Raw genomic sequence first — 23,796 nt, 5'->3', positions numbered from 1 at the left:
GATAATACGGAACACAGACCACACCCCACCTACCGGAGTTAGAAGAGACGAGAGCCCACGCAGGAAGTTAGCCTGTAGGGCTCGTTCCGCCTCCGCCTCCGCCTCCGCCTCCGCCTCCGCCTCCGCCTCCGCCCGGCCCCGCCCCACAGAGCGCGCGCTGCGATTGGTCTCCGTGGCTTCGCCCGTCCTGGTGACCCCGCCCCGCAAGACCCGCGCAGGCTGACCCGGAAGCGGTTGTGAGGCGCCGGCGCGCGGCCCAGCTCCTTTTTCCGGTCGGCGTGGTTTGAGGGCCGAGTGTTCTAAGTGCTCCAGCCTTCGCCATGAGCGTCCCGGCGTTCATCGACATCAGCGAGGAAGATCAGGTATGCTCCCGGAAGGCGGATGCCTCCAGGGTGGGGTGTAAGGGAGGCTCAGAAGTGTGAAGGGCCGAGTCGGGGCCGAGCCAGGGCCGGGCGAGCGGGACGCCGCCCCGCGGAGCCCGCCCCGGAGCCGAGAGCCGCGGTTCAGTCCTCCACACCTCGGAGTGCGGAGGCTGCGAGGCAGGGGCGCGCGTTCCTGGAGGCCTGGGGTTGCCCGGCAGCCAGCACTCCCAGTGCTGGACCCGGGGCCTGACGGCCGACTTCCTGGTCGGCGTCGGGACTCTTCCAGCCTGGAGTCACTGCTGTCTGTCGACACGGTACTTTTTGACTCATTGCGGAGGGTATCTGCTTCCGTCCTCCAAATGCAGCCACATCCGGAGTGGGAGGTGGCGAATCTTTAGACGGCGTAAGCAGTTCAGGGAAAAATAATTTGGTACTAAAGATCAAAATGGCTATATTATTATTGTGCCCACAAGGGCACAGGTGACGCCTATTTTATATGTAGGCCCTATTTTACATTCTTACTTGAGCAAGAGTGAGAGTTCTGTAACCTGAACGCATAACGTCAATTCCATCCTCATACTTTGAGGCATACATTTGGTGAACAATCTTAATATTTTTAAATTTTCTGTTTGGGGTTTGCTCTTTGGTTTGCATGGCTCATGCTTCTCATTTTCCCCATAACAAAAGTTAAACTTTAGTTGGTGGGAGTTAAACTAAACTTGAAATGATTTTCTCTAATTTTGCAGAACTGAAAACTATTCTGTGAAGTCGTTAAGGGTTGTCATTTTGTATTTTTCTGCTACTCCACTAACATGGAAATTTTGGTTTCGATAGAAGAGAAAATATCAATACTAGTGTAAGATAACTTTTAGAATTGCAGATGTGATTCCCCCCCCGCCCTTGGTAGAAATGCAGACCTTCAGTCCTGAAGAGCAAAGGAAGAAGGGGAAAGAAAAATGGGGGGAAAAAAGGCTAGGGAATGAGTTGAGCATAATTAGAAAAGAAGATGTGGAAGGAAAAAAAGGCCTATCTGAGTAGGAATGGAATCACGTTATCAGCAATTGGCTATTAGGTGACTGAAAAAAAAGTGGTTTTTTTTTTTTTCTAACATAGAAGAGGGTTTGTAGATGCAGGAAGTTCTTGTCATTGATTATATTAGTTTTAAAGTGTCATTTCTAGTTAGGTTATGCTAATGTTCTTGTTTCACAGTAAATAGATGACTGCTTTGGGAGTTAAACTTTGATCATATTCTCTGATTAGAGTTAAGTGGCCTTCAGAGTCCTTGTTTCCTTTTCTTTGCTTTTACCACTCCATAACCACCTGTGGCCAGTAGGGATGACAGATGAAAACAATAAACTGTTGATTGAATAGTTTGCTTTGTGGGTACAAAGCAGAAACTGAACAGATGCCTTTGTGGGGTAGGGGGGAACCATACCATGTTTCCTTCATAGAGAAATATGCAGTGACGTTTTTGTGCACTCTGATATGGTGAGGTTTGTTTTATGAAATCTTGTTTATGATACCAATTCATGTGAAGTTACTGTGTTACCTGAAATGATAGCACCATCAGAGCAACAGCTTTAATACACTTAGGTAGCCAGACATATTTGTGGGTTTAGAAATGTGATGCCTACATATTTACTAATGGTATCCCTACATCTCCATTTCAGTTCTTCATTTTATTGTCTTAAACACTGTTTGCATTCATGTGTGGTTGCCATAAATACCAAGTCCTCAGAAGAATAAGTTGTTAAATATTATATATGCATTAGAGTAGAAAATATTTAAATATCTGGATGTAGTACTATAGTTATGTTTTTATAGATCCAAAAGTGCTTTCTGATCCAGGTATGCATTTTAAAAGAGTAATTACATCGTAGATGCTATTTGATAGAAACATTTTATTCAAGGTGACATTCAAAGGCATCACCTTTTTATCTTTGTGTCTCCCACAGCACTTATCTTAGATAGGTCCTCAAACATTTAATTAACGAACGATTACTTTCTTGCCAGGGTAATGTCTGTAACTTTTTAAAGTATTGTGTTATGTAGACCTGAGAGCAATAAAACTTCTTTAAAAGGAATCAGATCAGTTATTCCCTTCCCCCACTCCTCCTCCCAAAAAAAGCTTTGTGTTATAGTAGAAAGGTTTTTGTTGTATACTGGAAGTCCAGCAGGATATATAGGTGATATGAGGGAAATTTGACAGTGATCAGTGTGGGTTATAGTGGGTCTGTGTAGCCACTTGTTGACGAAAACCTGTGGGGCTGTGATGGTGGATGAGCTGGGGGAGAGGCACTTTAACATAATTTAAAGTTATCATTAAGTGCTGTGTTTACATTTTATTTTTTTAGAAATACGTCAGAATGGTTTGAAATCTTGTGATTTGTGATTCATAGTTCGTTTTATAGTTTTATAGCAACCCTATTTGATTCAACAGGCTGCGGAGCTTCGAGCTTATTTGAAATCTAAAGGAGCTGAAATTTCAGAAGAGAACTCAGAAGGTGGACTTCATGTAGATTTAGCTCAAATTATTGAAGCCTGTGATGTATGTCTGAAGGAAGATGATAAAGGTTTGTCTTTAATTTTTTGTAATATTATTTACTAATCATAGAGGACCTACTTTTAAAACTTTCATGTGAATTATATTTGTTTGTTTTAGACCTTAGAACTTTTAAGCACTGTTGTTTTTAATCTTTGCACACACTTTCAGTTTATTCTCATCTGTTTTACTCATGAAATAAGCCTATTTTGATAAAACATCTTTTTTACATGTGTTTTGAGTGTTATTGCACATGGTAAATACTGGTAATTTCAGAATGAACTGAAGGAAAAAATGAATCTTTTCTTTTCATAAGGTTTAGATTAATATGAGATGGAATACAATTTCAGGTAATCTAAAAGGTGATTTAATTATTTGGCTGATTCCCTATTTATTGAGATAAAATGGGAAATTTTGAAAATTGGGAGTCCTAAAATCTCTGGTTAAGGTTTGAGATTAAACTTGGTGTACAATTAGTATCTTGCTAGTAAAATTGAAACTGTATACTACATAGACATGTAAATCAGTCTTCTGTTTTACTGGTTGAAAACCAAATCTTGGGTAGTAACTTCATCCTTCAATAAAATGTGTGAGTTGCTTTCTGAATGATAACTATACAACAGAGCTGGTTTAGTTTGAATTCATGTGCACCGTGTTTTTTAGTATAATGCACACCATTGAAGGAAAAGTGTTCTTTAGAACTGCTTTACAGTAGCCAGAGTACCTTTTAAGTGTTTTATGTTTAATGGTCTTTGGTGTATTAAAACACTGGAAATACATGTTTAACAAGATACATTAAATATTATAATATCACTGTTGTGTCATCCATACATGTGTAGATGTTGAAAGTGTGATGAACAGTGTGGTATCCCTCCTGTTGATCCTGGAAGCAGATAAGCAAGAAGCTCTGATTGAAAGCCTGTGTGAGAAACTGGTCAAATTTCGGGAAGGTGAACGCCCATCTCTGAGACTGCAGTTGTAAGTTAAGAACTGGAAGAGGCCCAGTTTTTCAAGGGGCTCTTCATGTTACTGTCATTTAATGGTTAAAAGCAAGAATTCTAGAACTTGACTGTCACCTGTGACTTTTATTGGTGGTGTGTCTTTGGACAAGTCACTTAACTCTCCTGTGCACCATTTCCCTCCTTGTAATGTGACATTCTTAATAGTATCCCTTTCAAGTTTGTTGTCAGAACATATAATCTCAATTTAGTTACCGTAGTTACTGATCTCCATCATTGTTTTATTATTTGTTTGTTAACCAGGCTAAGCAACCTTTTCCATGGGATGGATAAGAATACTCCTGTAAGATATACAGTATATTGCAGCCTCATTAAAGTGGCAGCATCTTGTGGGGCCATCCAGTATATTCCAACTGAGCTGGATCAAGTGAGTTACCATGTGAAATACTTGTTCTGCTTATAAGAAGTATAGTTTTAGAGCTCAAATAAGCAAATATGTCTTCTAAATGTTATCTTTTAAATTGTGAAAATATGTTCACTGTGTCACTAAATTTTCTCCTTTTTGTCAATATCGTTGTAGGTTAGAAAATGGATTTCTGACTGGAACCTCACCACTGAGAAAAAACACACCCTTTTAAGGCTACTTTATGAGGCACTTGTGGATTATAAGAAAAGGTATTCAGAATTAATGTACTGACTTAAAACATAATGGCAATGTAAGCAGTTGAGACTTTTTTAAGGACAGGTAGGATAAGTGATTTTGCTCTACTTCATTCTCTGAGGAGTTGCTATAAATTTCTTTCTGTAAATTTCACCTACTAAATTAAAGATAGCTGCAAAGTTTAAAATAGTCTTTCCCATCTTTAAACTTTTTAAAAAGCAAAACTTGCTTTTGTTCTAAAAATGGTACAACTGTTAATCCCAAAGCTGTGTGTAATATTAGACTAAGTTATTTAATGATGCTTTGATGTCTTAGTATAGGGTAGTGCTATCACTTTTGTTTAATGGTGGTGAGAGTCTATCAGTCATAGTCAGAGTCTCTTAATATATATAACAGTGCCCCTGAGATGAAATTTTGCAATAGACTGTACTAAATGGTACTTAATTGTGCTTTTGCAAGGTCTTGAGTTTCTAACGCTTGTCTTCAGCCCAGCAAACTTCATGCCCAAAATATTTATTCTTCATCCAGTTTATGGATGCTACCAAATGATATATTTGGCCCAGTTTTTAGAATTAGGGTTGAAGGATAATCCTACCATTTTGACCTGGCTTTTTAATTTCTCTTTTCACATAGTGGTTAAAAACTTTTAGGAAGAGTAATCAGTCTTCAGTTTAGTTTTTCTTTATTATTATTACTTTTTGCGGTACGTGGGCCTCTCACTGTTGTGGCCTCTCCCGTTGTGGAGCGCAGGCTCCAGATGTGCAGGCTCGCGGCCATGGCTCACAGGCCCAGCCGCTCCGCGGCATGTGGGATCTTCCCGGACCGGGGCACGAACCCGCGTCCCCTGCATCGGCAGGCGGACTCTCAACCACTGCACCACCAGGGAAGCCCTTCGGTTTAGTTTTATTGCACAATTTTTATAGTTGCTTTCAGTGCTCGGGTGTTTAATATATTAGAGACGATCAATAAGATTAATGTTTCTGTTATGTTAAAGTAATGTAAAGTTTTTGCAGATCATTTACATTTAACAATACAGGAGGAAATTATATTTTTGTTGTGAAAGTTGCAGCGTTTTATTATAAAAGAAGTTAAATAGGGAATCTTGCATTAATAGCCTATTTCATTTTGTATCAGTGGCTACTGTCTGTTACATGCTAGCACACTTGTGGCAGCATTCTAGCCAGTTGTCAGTAACTGTTAAGAGTAGGTAGTCTTATATTGGACAGTCTCAAATGGGGAGGGCATAAAAGCTATTAGAGAAAGAGTCCATATTTTAACATATGCTATAAATGTGCAGGCTGTGGAATAAAACTACTGGGATTTCAAACCTTGGCTTTCTTACTTGTATATGACACTAAATAAATCTCTGTACCTCAGTTTCCAACTTCAGAGTGGATATAATAGTAGTACTTACCTCATAAGGTTGTTGAAAAGATTAAATAAGCTAATGTACACATGAAGTTCTTAAAATAGTGGTTTCCTTATTGAGAAAGCACTCAGTAAATATTGGATATTTTATTCCTATCATCCTTTTCATTTTTTCAAGCTCATCTTTAAAAAGTTAGTCTGCGCTTCCCTGGTGGCGCAGTGGTTGAGAGTCCACCTGCCGATGCAGGGGACACGGGTTCGTGCCCCGGTCCGGGAAGATCTCACATGCCGCGGAGCGGCTGGGCCCGTGAGCCATGGCCGCTGAGCCTGCACGTCCGGAGCCTGTGCTCCGCAGCGGGAGAAGCCACAACAGTGAGAGGCCCGCGTACCGCAAAAAAAATAAATAAATAAAATAAAAAGTTAGTCTTTTTTCTGGTACAGTAATTTAAAATGATGAGTGTTACTGTTTCCCTTTGAATGTCTAGTGCTTATCAGAGTTGATGACTGCTCATTGGATGATTTCTCTAATTGCTGTTTAGTAGATCCTCAGTCTTTTCTGTGTAAAAAGGAAATAACTAAGGTAATTACAAAGAATTACAAAGCTAATTCTCAGAGAAATTGAGATAAGACATCATTACCCATCTTGTGCTCTCCTAGACATACCCTAATGTTAACATATTAGGAAGTGTCTGCAGCATTTGTCACAGGTGATCACTCTTTCCTTCTTGAAACACTTCCTTCAGTTGGCTTTTGGGGCACCTGTCTAGATTCTTTGCTTCATTCACACCTCATTTGTGGCTCCCTCCCTTCTTCGAATCTGCTCAATTTATACCTCATCAGAAAGGCCTTCTCTAGCTATCTGTAAAAATAACAGTATTCCCTTACTGTCACATTGCTTTTTTCCCCTCATCCCTATTTTATTATCGGCCCCACTACACTTATTACTAACTGACATGCTATATTTTCATGTTTATTATGTGTCAGTCCCCTCTAGAATGTAAGTTTCCCAAGGGCAGGAACTTTTTGTTCATTATTAGAACAGTGTCTGACACGAGTAGGTACTTAGTATATAAGTGCTAAATGAATATTTCTGAAAAATGAACATGTTGCAAAAGCAGTGGATGTAAGAAGCAGTGACTTAAGGCAGTATGAAGTGGTTTATGGAGCTAGAGTGTATGCCCTTCCCAGAGGCATTCAACCCGGGCTTCTCTTCTGAGCTTCAGACCCTTATGTCCAACTGCTTTCTACCTGGTTCTACTTAGATGTGGCCCATAGTTGCCTCAAACTCAATGTGACCAAAATGAATTTATCGTTTTCTCCCTCTAAATTAGTTTCTGTTTTCCTAAGCAAGGCATGTTGAAGTGGTCTTCTGTTTATTCTCTCTACAGCGGTTTTGTGAAACAAAACTTTCAGCCTATCATTCTGTAGGTTTACATTTTCTTTAGCATACAGTACAGAATTCTTAGTTTGGCATATAAGTCCTTTCTGACATGGGCTCCTGTTTATTGCAGTAGCATGGGCTTGGTGAATGTGATAATAATCCTCTTGCCATTTTTGTATGGTGCAGTGACAAACCACAGAAACTTTGTTTTCTTTGTATAGATATTCCCTCCCTCCATTTCTCTCCCCCTCTCTCCCTCTTTCTCACATACACACGACCCTATACCCTTCCTCTTGGTATATCATACCCTAGACATAGTGAACCTGTGTCAGCTGCAAAAGCACCCATGCTCTTTCCCAGTCTGGACCAGAGGCTGGTACCTGTTTTTATGTGGCCTACAAGCTAAGAATGGTATTTACATTTTTAAGTGGTTGACAAAAAAAATCAAAAGAAGGAGGATATTTTTTGAATTGTGACCATTATATGAAATGCAAATTTCAGTGTCCATAAAATTTTATTGGAATGCACCCATACTTATCATTTATGTATCATCTGTGGTTGCTTTTGCCTAGACTTGAGTTGCAGCAGAAACCAGATAGCCTGCAAAGCCTAAGATAATTATTGTCTGGTGCTTCATGGAAGGTTTGCCTATGTTTGGTCTAGAACTACACTCAACTCCTTTTCTCTGCCTGAAATGCTCCTGCCATATTTACAGCACCCTGTACTTTTATCGTGGCGCTTCACACGCTTGGTTAAAAGGTTTATGAGGTTTTAGGCTCAGTGAAGGCTAGGAACCTTGTCTGTCAACCATTGTATTCCCAACCTGTTGGTAGTGATGGGCCCTGAGTTGATGAATGCTACCTACACTTAAGGAACTAGGGAAGGATGCTCATTCAAATTTGTCATGCTGCTGATTTAAATTTTAAGATTTGGTTTTTGTCTAGTACACAGAAAATGGTCGTTTTGTTGTTGTTGTTTGGCTTTTTGTTGGTTGGTTTGTTTCTGCTTCTAAATAGAATTCTGAGAGTTGCCTTGCCCTCTTAGTAAGAATGCTTACGTTTATGGGTGCCCCCTTCATGATTTTGTTTATATTGGTGGTTGATGAGTGCAAATTGTGTAATATCTTCTGAGTCCTCATTATATGTCGGATATTGTGCACTTTAAATGGACCATTTTATCTGATCTTTGTGAATTCACATTTCTTTAACTGATAAGATGTATTAGACTGAAGTATACTATGGTTGTTAAAACTGGAAATTGTGCCTATGCTTGCATGTGGTGCAAGATAATAATTTAATTGAATCCTGGTTTTGTGGGGGAGTTTTAGAATATCATTTAAGTTTTTAAAATAAATGGTATAGCTCTTACTGATTTTACCCAGGTTGAATCCAGATGTGGGGGGAAAGAAGGGCTTTTAGAAAACGAAAAAAGGTGGTGGGGAACTGTTAAGCTTTCTGTAACTGGCTGAAGATTCATCAGTTTAAAGGAAGAAATGAAGGGTGAAGATAAACATTTACAAAGAGTTCAGATTGAGAGAATGCATTTAATTATTTTGTACTTTTTGCTGCAGTTAAAATTGATCATCTACATAATTCTAAGGATGATTCAATTGGAAGGATATCATTAGTGGAGTTATTTAAATATCTGGTGTTGGCTCAACTTCAGCTGTACTATCCTAACAGTTTCTCAGACACAAAACCTTTTTCTCACCTAGGGCTTTTTTTTTTTTTTTTTTTTTTTTTTTGGCTGCGTTGGGTCTTCGTTGCTGTGCGCGGACTTTCTCTAGTTGTGGCGAGCAGGGGCTACTCTTCGTTGCGGTGCATGGGCTTCTCGTTGCAGTGGATTCTCATTGCGGAGCACGGGCTCTACGTGCGCAGGCTTCAGTAGTTGTGGCATGCGGGCTCAGTAGTTGTGGCACACGGGCTTAGTTGCTCTGCGGCATATGGGATCTTCCCGGACCAGGGCTCGAACCCGTGTCCCCTGCATTAGCAGGCGGATTCTTAATCACTGTACCACCAGCGAAGTTCCTCACCTAGGGCTTTTATACCTGGTCTTCTCTGCCTGGAAGCTCATCCAGCCCCCACCTTCTACCTCTAGTACGTTTCATGGCCAATTATTTTACATTCTTTAGATCTCAGCTTACATGTCATTTCCTCAGAGAGACTTTCCTTGCTCATTCTATATAAAGTAGCCTCCTCTTTCCTGTCTCTGCTCTTGTTACTCTATTACATCACCATTTATTTCCTTTATGGCACTTACTTGTTATTTTTCCTTAGTCGTCTCTCTTTCCTCCTAGAAGGAAAGTTCCATGACTTTTTCCATAGTGGAGGACTGTGTCTCTGGGTCACCATTATATGTATCATCAACACAGTACCTGGCACTTAGTAAATATTTTTGAATGAATGGATAGCAGTAATGATACTGTGAAATTCCTAAAGCTGTATTTCTTTTTAGTGATGCTGCATCAAAAGTCATGGTGGAATTGCTAGGAAGTTACACGGAGGACAATGCTTCCCAGGCTCGAGTTGATGCCCACAGGTAACGTTAAACACAGTGTTCCAATGATGACTGTCAACAGGGTGGAGGTGAGCTACACCGTTCAGTCATATAGCTGAAGTCATGTTTGCATCTACCAGTGATCCAAAGCCATTTGATACCATGTGCGCTATGAGGATTCTAATGTAGATACCAAAATTCAAGATTTGGTATTGAAAGAAACCAAAGAATGCATGTGAAATAGCCACATGGTGTTTGCTGTTTGGGGTATCGCTGCAGTGGGGGTTCCCAACCTGAGTAGTAGAACCTAATCTTGGGTTGATTTTACCTTAATACTAAGGTATGTAGATGGGGAAAGGCTGGTGGCTTTCTGTAAAAATTAGCCCATTGCTAATGGGAATGACTGCTTCAAACAGTCCTAGATCTATTTAGTAGCAATAAGAATAGAGTCAGTTTTTTAAATCTATGAAATGGAAATTATGATAACTTCTTTATAGGGTTATTCCATCTTTGATAAAATGGGCATGATAATACCATATGTCTCTCAGGGTGCTGTGAGGATGAAATGAAGTAATACATGTTAAAGCACTTACCTTAGTGTCTGGCATAAACAGTAAAAAAATACTGGTGCTGTTTTATTCTTTGATTACTTTGGTGGTGCTTTCTCTCCAGCTGTTTTTGTCTATGGTAACTATTTTTAAATTAATTTTATTTTTGGCTGCGTCGGGTCTTATTTGTGGCACATGGGATCTTTGTTGCCGCATGTGGGATCTTTCATTGGGGCGCATGGGCTTCTCACCAGTTGTGGCACGTGGGCTCTAGTTTGCGGCACACGGGCTCTCTAGTTGAGGGCACAGGCTTAGTTGCCCCATAGCATGTGGGACCTTAGTTCCCCGACCGGGGATCAAACCCGCAGCCCCTGCATTGGAAGGTGGATTCTTAACTACTGGACTACCACGGAAGTCCCTCTACGAGTAATTTTATTAAAATGGACATCACTGATAGATTTATTGGCCTGTTTTAAGCCCAGTTTTGTAGCTTTTTTAATGCAGTGTATATTGAACTCATAGATATTTCACTTAATTGAATATATTTTTGCAGTCTGCAAAGGCAGTGAAAAGTACCTGAATTTCAAGACTCTGAGCTTGGGTTTTTGTTTTCCAATTAAGGTGTATTGTGCGAGCATTGAAAGACCCAAATGCATTTCTTTTTGACCATCTTCTTACTTTAAAACCAGTCAAGTTTTTGGAAGGCGAGCTTATTCATGATGTAAGTAGTTTATCTTTAATGTTAAAAATATTTTCTCCTAAATCTAACATACTGAACCGTAACTCTACTTCTTTGTATTAATGAACATGACTCTTAGAGAAATCTAGAAAGAGAAGAACTATATTCATTTTTGTATCAGGAACAGACTGAAATTTAGGACTAGAATTCAGCTTTTCTCCAGCCACCAAACACATGCCTCCTGTTCTTCCTCCCTTTCCTTCATCTCACTTGCCTGGCCATTATGAAATTAGAGAATACAGATTTCTTCTTAGTATATAGTGTCAGCTATCCCCAATTAGAAAGATAAATCTGATATTTAAAAAACAGATGAATGTACTTTTCAAGTGCAATTATAAATACATTTTGGATTATTTCTATTTGTACTGTCATTTCCACCATCTTTTGGGGTAGATCGTTTAGAGGACACTGTATTTACTGATTCTTTCATCTAAATGAGTTTTAATGAAAGCAAATTTAGATGGTAATTTGATCAAACAGATTGAAATTTCTGCTTGAAGGAAATGTGGAGTCTTGTTGCTGGGAGTCAATATCTTAAAAGTATCTTGAGTATAAATGTTAATTCTATATTGAATATTGTATCTTTGTCTTTTTGTGTTTATCTGTATAGCTTTTAACCATTTTTGTGAGTGCTAAATTGGCATCATATGTCAAGTTTTATCAGAATAATAAAGACTTCATTGATTCACTTGGTAAGTTGTGGGGATTTTTCTTTGGAGGGGTAGAGAGAGAGAGAGGAATGAAAGATCCAGCAAATATGATCATGGCCTTATGTGTAGGTTACCCTAACCAGTGGTGTAAAAGATCTTATTCCTTAGATGCTCGGTGATTTACATTTTTGGTACTTCTTTTAAAAAGCCATAGTCACATTTGTAGCAAATAGCTTTTTTCCCTCTAATACAGTCTTTTATACTTGGTTCTCCCCCCACCCATTAACAAATTATAGAAGTATATATATATACTGTGTTGCTAAGCACATCTACGTGAAGCTGAAGATAGAGTTAGAAATGGAGTTGTGATTTTGTGTGATAGGAGAAATTTTCCTAACTACAGTTTGTTGAAGACAGCATAGTAAGTTTAAGGTTTATGATTTTTATCTTGGAGCTTTCTTTCTAGACCAACAGAGTTCAGTAAATGTTGCCGAATTGAATCTTATCCTCATTGAGCAAACTGCATAGTATATATTCAGTATTTTCCTTCTGGAGCATGTTTTTATCATGCTAAAATTAAAAAGGGAAAACTTAGAAAATCTGTAGTTGAACAGGTTTAAATTGTTCTAAAATTACCCATTTTTTGAGAGTGAAGTCAACTGAAGCTAAGGTGCTTTGTTTTTCTACTGGGCAATAATCAGAACACATTAGAGACTAGTTATATTTTCCATATTAAAATTGAATTTAGTTTTCCTGGTTGGTTGAAGTGTAGATAAAGAATACATTTATAATCTACTTTGATTATACTATTAGTCCTCAATTTGGTAATCATTAATTCCTGTCACCTGTAAATTTTGTGCAGCCATTGGAATTGGGAAGATTGAATTATTCTGAACATAATAAGGCGTTTGAAATACACCAAGATAAAGTAGATGCAAGTGTGTTTGTGTTGAATGCTTTGCCAGGTGCACTAGACCCAGAAAACCACATTCTGTCCCAGTTAATTTGTTTCCTGGCATGAAGCTATGTGATGGAATGTTAATGTCAGCAACCTCTTTATTTACGCACCAAAGAAAAAGGAGTAGTAATTAACACTTTGACACTCCCCCATTGATGTGTAATTGACTGTTTCAAAGGAGCACTGGTTCATAAGCTATTGCATGCATTAAAATTACGTTTTCTATATTGCAGCATTTTAAGACAGGGGTCAGTGACAATGCAGAAATTGCTCAATGATGCACATTTTTTTATTACTGCATTAAGGTTTTGACATATTAGTAATGAATAAATGTTTCCATAAAATTAGATTTTTTTATAACTTTAAAATTGAAATATGACACAGAACACTGTGACTTCCTCTTTGAAGGTAATATTCTACTTTCATGAAACAAAGCACAGCTTCCTACAAGTCTAAACTCAGACTTCACTAGCATAGTAGTTTGATTTTGAGAACAAGAGTCCTAAAGGCTTTAAGTTTGGTTCTGTTTTACTTTAAACATCAGTTTGAAATGTTTTTAAATGCAGGTTTCTACGTGTTAGATCATGGTTTTTACATAATTCATTCTAGAAACAATCTTCATTCCTCTAAGTTTTTTGATTTACGGTAAGCTTGTCACTGCACAGGGCGTAGCAGTAAAACAAATCTAATTTCAAGAGTATTTTAAATTATATATTAAAAATTTTAGGAGTTTCTATCATTTTATCTCATTAAAAGAGGACTAAATATGTCCATTGAACTGGTAATGTTAAGGAATTTTCTTATATTGCCAAATATTGAGAAAAATCTTTAGTATTCTCTGTGATAGAAAAAACAATAGAATTTCTGTGCAAACCAGAAATCAGATTCCCTATTTTGCCTTTTGTTTCCCGCAATCTGTGCAAATTAGCAACCATTTATTGGAAATTTGTTTGTGAAAGATGTTTCTGGGAAAACATCTTACTAAATGTTTATTTTTGGTTTTTAGATGTATTAAACATTTATTACAGCTGAAAGTCTGGTTACAAATGTCTAGGTTCCACAGGTGGCATCAGTTTATCTCAGAACACTTATTAACACTGACAACTTGGGCCAACAGTAGCAGTATCTTGTGTCAACTGAATTGCCCTAACATGTCCACATGTAATCTGGTGTTATCCAGTTGCTACCTTCTTCCTTCGGAAAGTTAATCAGCATCTAATTTGCATTTGTTAATTAGGGTTAATGTGCACTAATTGATTTTTTGATGCTTGTAGATTTCCATTAAACCTGGTTAGCAGTACTTACTTGGGTACCTCATTCATTTGAGTTATGGTGATCATGTTTTTGTTGAAACTGTGCCAAATAGAAAGCCTGCATCATAATTACAGCTAATTAACAATTATGTCCTATATTAATGGGCTTCCCTAGTCTTCTGCTAATATTCTAAATGTTGTAAATTTTAAATGTGCTTAGAACTTTTTTAACAGTACAGACTTGAGGCTCTTAATTACTAGAGGGTACGTGATTGGTCATTTGCTGAGTTTACAGAAGTTGCAAGTTTAGAGAAAAGGAACATGTTAAGTATTTCTAAATTAACTTTAGAAACTTGTTTTTGTAATTAAGAAATAGCATCAAGTCAAGTATGTTTGTGTTATAATGCAGCTTCTATTTAGGAATAGGTAATTTGGATATTCAGGATTTGTAGGTATTTGTATTTCTAGTTATTTATTTTATAAATGAACTTCTTTTCTAGGCCTAGTACTGCCACCTTGTTATTAAAAAGTAAATCACTTAATCTCTTTACTCAGTTTTATTGTTTTTTTTAAAGTGAAAGGATCGGGACTAGGTAATTCATTGTTCCTTTAAGGTTTAACAGTTGTTTGTGATCTGAATAATTGTAGCAGAATGTTGTATTAGAAATTATAAGGCAAAATTTGATTATTTGTACAGTTTTTCTACTTTTGCCTTAAAAAGAACAGGTATCACTGTTAATTTTATCTAGTACTAACCATTTTAAACCTATAAATGTTAAATACACTTCTGCAGTTTTGATTTTTAAGTATTAAGTCCAAAGTGGTCTAAAGGGAAATGGAATATTTTCATAAGTGAATGTATATTAAAATATTTTAAAATTCCATGTTTGCCAGTAACTCAGACACAGAACAAATAGTAAGTAGATAAGGAATCTTGTGTTTAAATGGAGAGCTATTAGTAAAAGTAAGTTTATTCAATTAAATAAGAATGTTCTTACGAAATGTACTTTGTATACTTTATCTCCTAAAATATATAAATAAATATTAAAAATGTAAAATGTATAAAACTCAGGGCCTAAAAATCCCATTTTATAGCTTATTCTTAACTTTGAATCTATCACCTGTGGCACTGAAGCAATAAAGAAATGTAGTTATAGAAAAATAATTTTAACTGCTTCATAATTTAATTATGGGGTTAGTTTATGGTTTGTAAATATAAGCTTTGTGAAAATTACTCTGTATAAGTACCCAAACACAGTGACTTCCACAATTTTACACAAGAGTTGTAATCATGCAGGACTGTAATTAGTATGGATATTCATCTGGCTTCACTACTGTGTTACTCAGGCCTACTACATGAACAGAATATGGCAAAAATGAGACTACTTACTTTTATGGGAATGGCAGTGGAAAATAAAGAAATTTCTTTTGACACAATGCAACAAGAACTTCAGATTGGAGCTGATGATGTTGAAGCATTTGTTATTGATGGTAAGGCAATTGGAACATTTTCGTTTTTTCCTAGAATTTCTCTTCCTACCCCATGAAACATAAGATTTTTAATCTTGAAACTGAGCTTAGTAGATTAGAAGATTATATTTGTAGCATAGTGAAAGTTCAGTGGAATATAAAGAGCTATGTGGTTTTTGGTGTGTGTCTATTCCTTGAAGTCATGTAGAACAAAGACATTTAGGCAGTATATCATAGTGGTTAAGAGCCTAGATTTTAGTATTAGACCTGTGTTTGAGACTAGGTCTTCCAGTTGTGAGGGTTAAATGAATTAATGCAGGTAAAGCACTCAGCTCAGTGCCTGGCACATAGTAAATGATCTGCAAATATTAACCATTACCAATTTTTTATGATTGGCCTAGAAATAGCACCTTCTTCCTCAATAATTACATTATAAAGTGGTTTAACTGTTAATTAGGACTTTTAAGATTAATAACATGTATTATAATATCTTAAGAAACTAGCCCCGTTTCCCCCCCCCGCCCCCATGTGATTTCAGAGAATGCCAGAATTCTTAATGAAAACTGTATGTGATATTTAATATAGATAGGCGCAGCAACCAGAGGACAAATTCATGGCCTTCCTTTTGGTTGCATTACTTGCTGGGCTTGTCATTAAATTCAAAGAGCCAGTTTGTAAAATAATGTTGGAAAACTGTAAAGTTTTATTATGATTTACTTGGTCACAGTTTCATACCTTAGGCTGTTTTCCTTGGGAATATTCCATATAACATGTCATGTAAAACATCTTTTTTTCAGCGGTAAGAACTAAAATGGTCTACTGCAAAATTGATCAAACCCAGAGAAAAGTAGTTGTCAGGTAAGACACTTAATACTTTGCAGCATTTTGTAGAACAATTTATTCTATTTCACTTAGATGTTTAGAGAACCAAGGTGGTGTTAGCAGTTGACTGTAGTTAAATAGTTGCTATTTATCATAATTTTATTAAAGTTCAGACTGAATGTGATTAGCTTATTTAATGAAAGAGTCCTATTTTCCAGCACATTTCATTTAATGGCTCAGTACTGGCTAGAATATTAATGACTTCCGTGTCTGGTTTATGTAGTTCAGGAAAATAGATGGTTTAGGATCAGTATGGCAAATAAAGGTTTTTTAAAAAATAAGCTTCTAATCATTCTTACAACTCTACATTATGTCTTCTGTGTATATTTAACCTTGCTTTTAACTAGATAGAAGTGTGTAATATTGTAAAAAAAAAAAAATACCAGAGGATAAAAGGTTGAGTAATAACTTTGTTTTTAATTTTTCCAGTCATAGCACACATCGGACATTTGGAAAACAACAATGGCAACAACTCTATGACACACTTAATGCCTGGAAACAAAACTTGAACAAAGTGAAAAACAGCCTTTTGAGTCTTTCAGATACCTGAATTTTTATGCTATATAATTTTGTTCTTTTTGGAAAATCTAAATCATAGTAAAACATTATAGCCTGAAATCTGACTATAGTCTGGATAGTTATTGTCTCAAATTTAAAAGAAATCACAATCTTCAGGGCGTACAAAGCAATAGATTACAAAGGGTCACTACGTCTGTTTTGTATAACACATAAGTGTATTCTGTAAGGAAGGGTTTTGGAGTGTGCAGCAAGAGCTTTGATGAAAGAGTATATGGAGGAAAGACACATTTAATTAAGGGAAACTGAATGCTAACATCAAACCTTGCAATCTTCGCTATCTTAAATGAAGCATTTACTGAGAGAAAACGTTAACAGTAACACAGTTTCATCACAGAAAAAGTTGGAAAACTGACTACAGCTATAAAGTTTTAGATGTAACAGTCGTGTTCTGGTCTAAACCACATCAATATTTCAATTAAGTCAGTTCACCACTGAAAGCATTTATCAACATTATTTTAATCCGTTTTTCCTACCATCTCTTCTGCTTTTCTTTTTTTAGGTAGGTTGTCATTTTCGGAGCTTAGAAACTTTTCAATTTCATTTATTTGATTTGTTACCAAGCTCTGCCAGTCATCTTCACCAGTAGAAGACACAGCCAAACCACTGGTTTTGATCTTGATTTCCTGAAAATGGCTTTGTGGCAGGGTCGATTTCAGAGGCTTTGTTTTCACCTAGGAAATACCAAACTTGTTTTACCACTGAAATTTTTACTCATTTTCTAAACAATCATCAAGTTTCAAGAAAATCCTTAAGCCTCTGCAATTATGAGTATGTGATAAAAGCTACCGTTTTCTTGGCTAATTTTCAACAACTACCTTAGTAATTTTGGCACCAAAAAACTATAAAATGTGAATCTGTAGGCTTATGTAGTAGCTCTTCAAGATCCCTAGTGTATTCTAGGAATACCACAAACGTTTCCTTAAAGGTCTTAAGCTTACATTGAAAGAAAACATTTAAAACAATGCAGATAAAAATCTGTTTTGTCCTCTACTCCCCTTCCCTTCCCAAACATGTCTATGTTTTGTAACTTCTATCAAAGCCAGGGGAAAATTTAAAATGCTAACGGAAGTAAACTGCCATATAAAAACTGCCTTTTACTTCATGTTTCCTCTTACGCTTCAGAGCGCCATTGTTGGAGAAACAGGAAAGAGCAATGAGGTGTTTGGAAGCTGGCATGTTTCCAAGGCACCACATTGGGTCGTACTTCTAATACCATGTTAAATAAGTTTTCCATTTTAAGGTTTCTTCTGATTATAAAATAATTACTGGAAATTTAGAAAATAGAAGTGTAAAGAAACTAAAAATCACTAGTAATCCACTATCCAGAGAGATCTGTCAGCATTTTGGTATCTGCTATTAGTCTTTCTATTAGTGTATTTGACCATTCTATAGAATTTTATATCTCGGTTTTTCCCTCTGTGAGTTGTTTCCTAGGTCATTAAAGTTTCTCATAAGCAAATATCAGTGGCTGCAAAATACTTCTTATGGATGATCATTTAACTATGCTATTGTTAACATTTGTTTCCAATTTATCCCTATCATCAAAAATTAATTTCTTGAAAAAAATCTTTTATGGACTTACCAGATTCTCAGATAAAATCCTCTGTTGAAAGGGAATACATTTTAGAGGTATGGAATAGGATAAGAATTAGATTAAAATTTCCCAAGATTCCAGCCACCATCAAACATTTTGATGTAAATATTCAGGACTCCTCTATATATATACACTTTCAAAAAATTTGTATCGTATTTATATCATTTTCTATGTTGGGTTAAAAACATTTTTAACATTTCCCTCTAGAAAGAGCATGGCTCCATCATATTCCATGTTCCATAATTTAATTAATATACTTAAATATACATTTAAGTTGTTGGAAAACATTTACTGTTATAAATTAGGCTATAATGAATGTCATTTGTTCATAAGTCTTTGTGAAGATCTTTGAGTACTGCCTTACATTAAAATCTTTTCCAGTCTGGTAAAAATGGCATATTTGTAACATTGTGTTGTCAAAGTGAGATTATATAGTAATAATTTTTAAAATGAGTTTAAATGTTTACATTTAACCTCAGTTTCCTAAAGGGAACTTTTGGATTGCTCTCTTTGGTTCCTGAGAATTCTAGTCAGCCACCAGTCCCCTCAGAGTCTTAGCCTCTGATCCTTAGGGTAATGCTGGGTTCTTATTTGTCTGATTGCCTATGTTCCTATGAAATAACAGATGAAAAAAGTATCAGCACAGGACCACCAAGAGACCTTAAGTCGTTTAACTTTTGTGGGCCTCAGTTTTCTCATCAGCTTCTTTTAGTTAGAAAATGCTGTTATTGTAAAGAGTAACATAATAGATAAAAATGCGCATAAATGTATATTTCTCATAATATCTGGCATATAAGTGTTCAGCGTACTTCATGTAGCTCACAGGGCCAAAATGAATGTTAGACATCCATGCAACACTGAGAACCTGCTTCCTAAGTGCAATGGGCAGTGTGTCAGTTTCATGCACTACTGAGAATAGTTACAGAGAAATAGACCAAATCTAAATGTAGGTTGCTACTGATTTTGGAGTAAAATGATTGATGATCTATATAACGGTCCTGCTTTGCCAACAAAATGCTAGAAGCGTTTTGGTGCATTTGATATCAAGTACAAATCACCTAATTTTCCAAAATCCTGATTCCTTGACTTTTAATCTTGAAAAAGGAAGGAGACATTTATACATATCTGCTTTAGTTTGTTTCCCTTTACCTACTTGGTGGGAGGGGCAGGAAGGATTGGCTGTAGAGAGAAAGAAGATGTAATTTTAAAGTTTATAAGCCTGCAGGAGACGCAAGAGGGAAGAGATATGGGAACATATGTATATATATATAACTGATTTATTTTGTTGTAAAGCAGAAACTAACACACCATTGTAAAGCAATTATACTCCAATAAAGATGTTAAAAAAAATTAACTTAAATGAACCTAATATCACTGGCTGTGTAAAATAAGTGGCTTTCTTTGCTTACTCTGGCCCCTCTCTCCCATCATTCCTGGGTATTATCAAGATTGCAGCAGGCTACCAACCTAACCCCTGCTCTAAGAATAAAAAACACTCTTCATCTTGCTCTGGATCTGTAGGGGAAAAGTGGATTAGCTCATAATAACTACCCAGAATTTTACAGGATTGATGTGGACAGTATGCATAAAAATACGTTGAAAAATGTAAAGAACTTATATTCCCTTTCTGGCTATAAGTCTTCATAAAATTCACTTTTCATTTGGAACAGAAGTTGGCAAACTTTTTCTGTAAAAAGCCAGAGTAAATTTTTTTGGCTTTGTGAGCCAAGTGGTCTCAACTGCTTGATTCCGTCATTGCAATACAAAAGCAGCCACAGAACTACAGGCAAAGCAAAGCAGTCGGCTGCGTTTGGCCCTCCAGCTGTCATTCAACAGCCCCTGATTTTAGAAAAGTGTATGTAAGCAAGTAAACAGGCATCATAAAGAGACTAGATTGGCCTGGTTTAATCCAGGGATCAAAGCATTTTCAGTAGACTAGGCAAGAGTTGATCTGCTTTTAAATTTGTCCCACATTAGATGTTAATTGGTAATCAAGGTTCAGCTGGGACAATGATACATAGCATAGTGCGTGATGCCTAGTGATAATCACTTAGCTAAACAGACAGTGTTTTACATACACCAGTATTTTGAGAAGAAATTTTTTATATTATGAAAATTGAGAAGGTTATGTAGCATGCAACTAAGAGCCAAGATACCTAGTCAAAGTCCACTGCAGACTGTGTTCCTAATGACTTTGGAAAATTACTGAGTTTGGAAAATTACTTCACATTTGTGTCACTGCCTCATCTGTTTTTTGGGTTTTTTTTTGCGGTATGCGGGCCTCTCAATGTTGTGGCCTCTCCCGTTGCAGAGCACAGGCTCCAGACGCGCAGGCTCAGCGGCCATGGCCCACGGGCCCAGCCGCTCCGCAGCATGTGGGATCCTCCCGGACCGGGTCATGAACCCGCATCCCCTGCGTCGGCAGGCGGACTCCCAACCACTGCGCCACCAGGGAAGCCCTGCCTCATCTGTTTTTAAAGATGTAGGACTGTTGTGGGAATACTTCTACGAAAGAGTTTTAAATTCTATAAATATAAATTCTTAACAACATTAATTAACAGAAAAGGCATTAGGAATCAGATACAAAGAACTTCCCTATTGGGTTTATTATAAAAATGGGCTTGAAAGGGAGATGTGAAATGTTCCATCATACCCTTAAACTGTTTGAAACAGGACAATTAGAAGTATTAAGTATTCAACCCAATTAGAATGGGTGTCTAGCTTTGATACTCAAGCTTCTTTTTGCTTTTGCTTTGATTCTATGACTTGTCCAATTAGCCAAGGTAAGAACTTAGATTTCCCAGTGCCCGGCCCACTGCGCTTTAGTTACCATAGTTTAAAGATTGTACACTTGAACATCAAGCTGAAATGATTTGTTTTTGAGCTCAGTTATGCAAAGGTGGAAAAGGTAGATCCTGATTTTAGTTTCAACTTTCCCAAAGGGAGAGTTATGCTATCTTGAGGTTTCTCCAATTTAAAAATGGAAATTAAATGTACTGTTAGAACCTATTACTTGTTAAGGCTGTGTTAGTATTATAATTTTCACTTTAGATGTGCTAAAGGAAAAGTTGTTTAATGTGCATCTCTAAAATTTAAAATATACAGTGACTATGCAGTTGTTTTTTTTGTCATTTTTCCTAAACTTTTTAGGTTACCTTTTAGCAGTTATACCTGTAATTGTTTTTTAGATTTTGAAAAATAACAGCCTTTTTTTTTAATAGTCTTTTTTGCACTAAAGTTTTGCACACTAAGTTAAAAAACTTACAGATTTTCCAAAAAAAAAAATCTGTCAGTTGTAGTTACTTGCTTTTCATATGATAAATGGACTCTTGGAGCCAAATAATCTCTACAAATACTTTGCTTAATATTTATATCCATACTTGATATATTTATGAATATTTGATCCTTTCACATACTGTGTTTTAATTGAATTAATTTAAAATAGACAAATTCTTCCTTTGCAATAGTCAGTTTCCCAAAATAATATAAATTAACTTAAGCACTATTAAAAACAACTGAACTCTATTGATTAGATTATTTAAGGCATCTTTTATTAAAATTTTAAATGCTCAAATGAGTGAACTATTTTTTTAATAGTTTAAATAAATAAATAAATGCTCAAATGCCACTATTCCTAAACTTAGGTGACTAAAAAATGTAAGTACTTAATACACTACCTCACACTCTCCTTCCCAAAACAGGCTGGATTATATCTATTTGATTTATACACTGTGACTTTTTCCTGCTGTTTTCCATCAAACTTAATTGTGAAAAATGGTGCCATGTTGCCCTCTTGATATTATTTTGAAGATCAGTTAGGTCTTAAAGCATCCAGATGCACACAGTTCTACACATATCTGTAGAATTAGCTCACTAAGGTCTGCTCCGCAATATTTTTAATTGACTTACGTGTTCTGTGGGAAAAGAAGAATCACAAAAAGTCTTTGCAATTGCATTCTTCTCTTCACTGGGCTCTCTCCTGGGATCTGGATGAATACTCGAGTTATTCAAAATGTCAGCAACTCTGTTAATGCTGGTACTATCTGGTTGACAAAAAGGAAATGACAACTAAATTTTATTCTCCAGGCACTCATTTTAGTGACTAAACTTTTTTCTGATCCTATGCTTTGTATTTAAAAAGTAACAATTTCTATTTTCTTCTCAGTTTGAACACTGGTTTCCATAGGGTTTGCCCTTACATTAGGTATTTCATTTCCGAAAACAATTTTTTTATTGCTACTTTCTAAAACCTGCTGATTTCACATTAAAATTAGTGACATGGTATGAATATCTTCTAAAGCAATATAACATACCTTAAAATGTTATCCTTATTCCCCTGGTTACTGCACTGACTACACATATAAACATTTATATAGTGAACATCTTACCAATTCAAAGGGAAAAGTCTGAACCAACTGAAAGTCAGATTTGTAAAATATATTTAAAAAGAAATTGGCCATGATAAAAAATCCAACAAAGGGCTGTCTAGTAGGGGGTCATTGGGCTTTAATAAATAGATAACAATGATTTAGAGAAACATGTAAGGTTAAAAGATATTTAGGAGTATCTTTTATAAGTCTGAGTATTTTACAAGTTGAATTTCTATAGAATTTTAGTCATCTCTCCTTCCATCCTAATTTATATGATTGAGATTTAATTTAGAAGAGGACTTGTGAGAAAATGGTAAATGTTAGACCAGTCCATTGACTAACAGCATTAAACTAACCACAGCATTTGACAGACAAAATTAATGGAATCTGAAGTTTAATACATTTTATTATATCAGGAAAATTACAGTTTGTGAAGTGAGATTTTACAGTGTTTTGGTGTTTTCTATTTTCCCCTATATTACTTCTCCACTCATGCCAGTAAACAAGATATACTTATTTTGCTTTTAATTCCCACATTTTCTTTTTAAAATTTTCTCAATTTCCTTTTTAAAAGAAGCCTGTTAAGTCAGAAGGCCATGCAAAGCTTTCCTTGTAATCCATATTTCTTCACTGGGTCTAGACACGTATTGTTAAACAGGCAAAGTTCCCGTAAAATCTAAGACTGTCTACGACAACCTTAACAACTTTAACTATGAGATTGCTATTAGCAAAATAAACATATTTTTATCATGATCATACTTCTTAAACAATAGTTATTTTTAAGTTACATTTATACAGCACCTATATATGTTATGTAGTATATCTCTATGTTAAAATATCTTCAATATTAAAATTTTCAAATACACGACAATGAAGGATATGAACATCAATGTACTCATCACCCACCTTCAGTACTTCAATATTAAGTCACGTATTTCATCCATTTACCTCTCTCCCTATTTTTTTTTAATTCTGGAGGATTAA

General features: G+C 36.2%; 2 protein-coding genes across 2 annotated transcripts in view; one reads left to right on the top strand and one right to left on the bottom strand.

The window, feature by feature from the left end:
* The first annotated feature begins 221 nt into the window (after positions 1-221).
* Positions 222-16,892, top strand: EIF3M (eukaryotic translation initiation factor 3 subunit M). Its single transcript, XM_060159456.1, has 11 exons — positions 222-362; positions 2,803-2,935; positions 3,744-3,882; positions 4,167-4,290; positions 4,444-4,538; positions 9,728-9,811; positions 10,939-11,038; positions 11,667-11,748; positions 15,265-15,408; positions 16,185-16,245; positions 16,699-16,892. Exons 1-11 carry the CDS (start codon positions 321-323, stop codon positions 16,817-16,819), a joined length of 1,125 nt encoding a protein of 374 aa, XP_060015439.1. The 5' UTR covers positions 222-320; the 3' UTR covers positions 16,820-16,892.
* Positions 16,893-17,283: 391 nt separating this feature from the next.
* CCDC73 (coiled-coil domain containing 73) overlaps positions 17,284-23,796 on the bottom strand; it is a 104,856-nt gene continuing 98,343 nt past the window's right edge. Inside the window, exons 16-17 of the mRNA XM_060159454.1 lie at positions 22,352-22,485; positions 17,284-17,519 (exon numbers count right to left, since the gene is read on the bottom strand). Of these exons, the coding sequence (XP_060015437.1) occupies positions 17,304-17,519; positions 22,352-22,485 (350 nt within the window). The 3' untranslated portion in view covers positions 17,284-17,303. The remainder of the gene's footprint in view (positions 17,520-22,351; positions 22,486-23,796) is intronic.

This window comes from Lagenorhynchus albirostris, chromosome 9 (assembly GCF_949774975.1).
Source record: "Lagenorhynchus albirostris chromosome 9, mLagAlb1.1, whole genome shotgun sequence".
Classification (NCBI taxonomy): domain Eukaryota; kingdom Metazoa; phylum Chordata; class Mammalia; order Artiodactyla; family Delphinidae; genus Lagenorhynchus; species Lagenorhynchus albirostris.
This window is presented reverse-complemented; position numbering and strand designations above follow the sequence as displayed.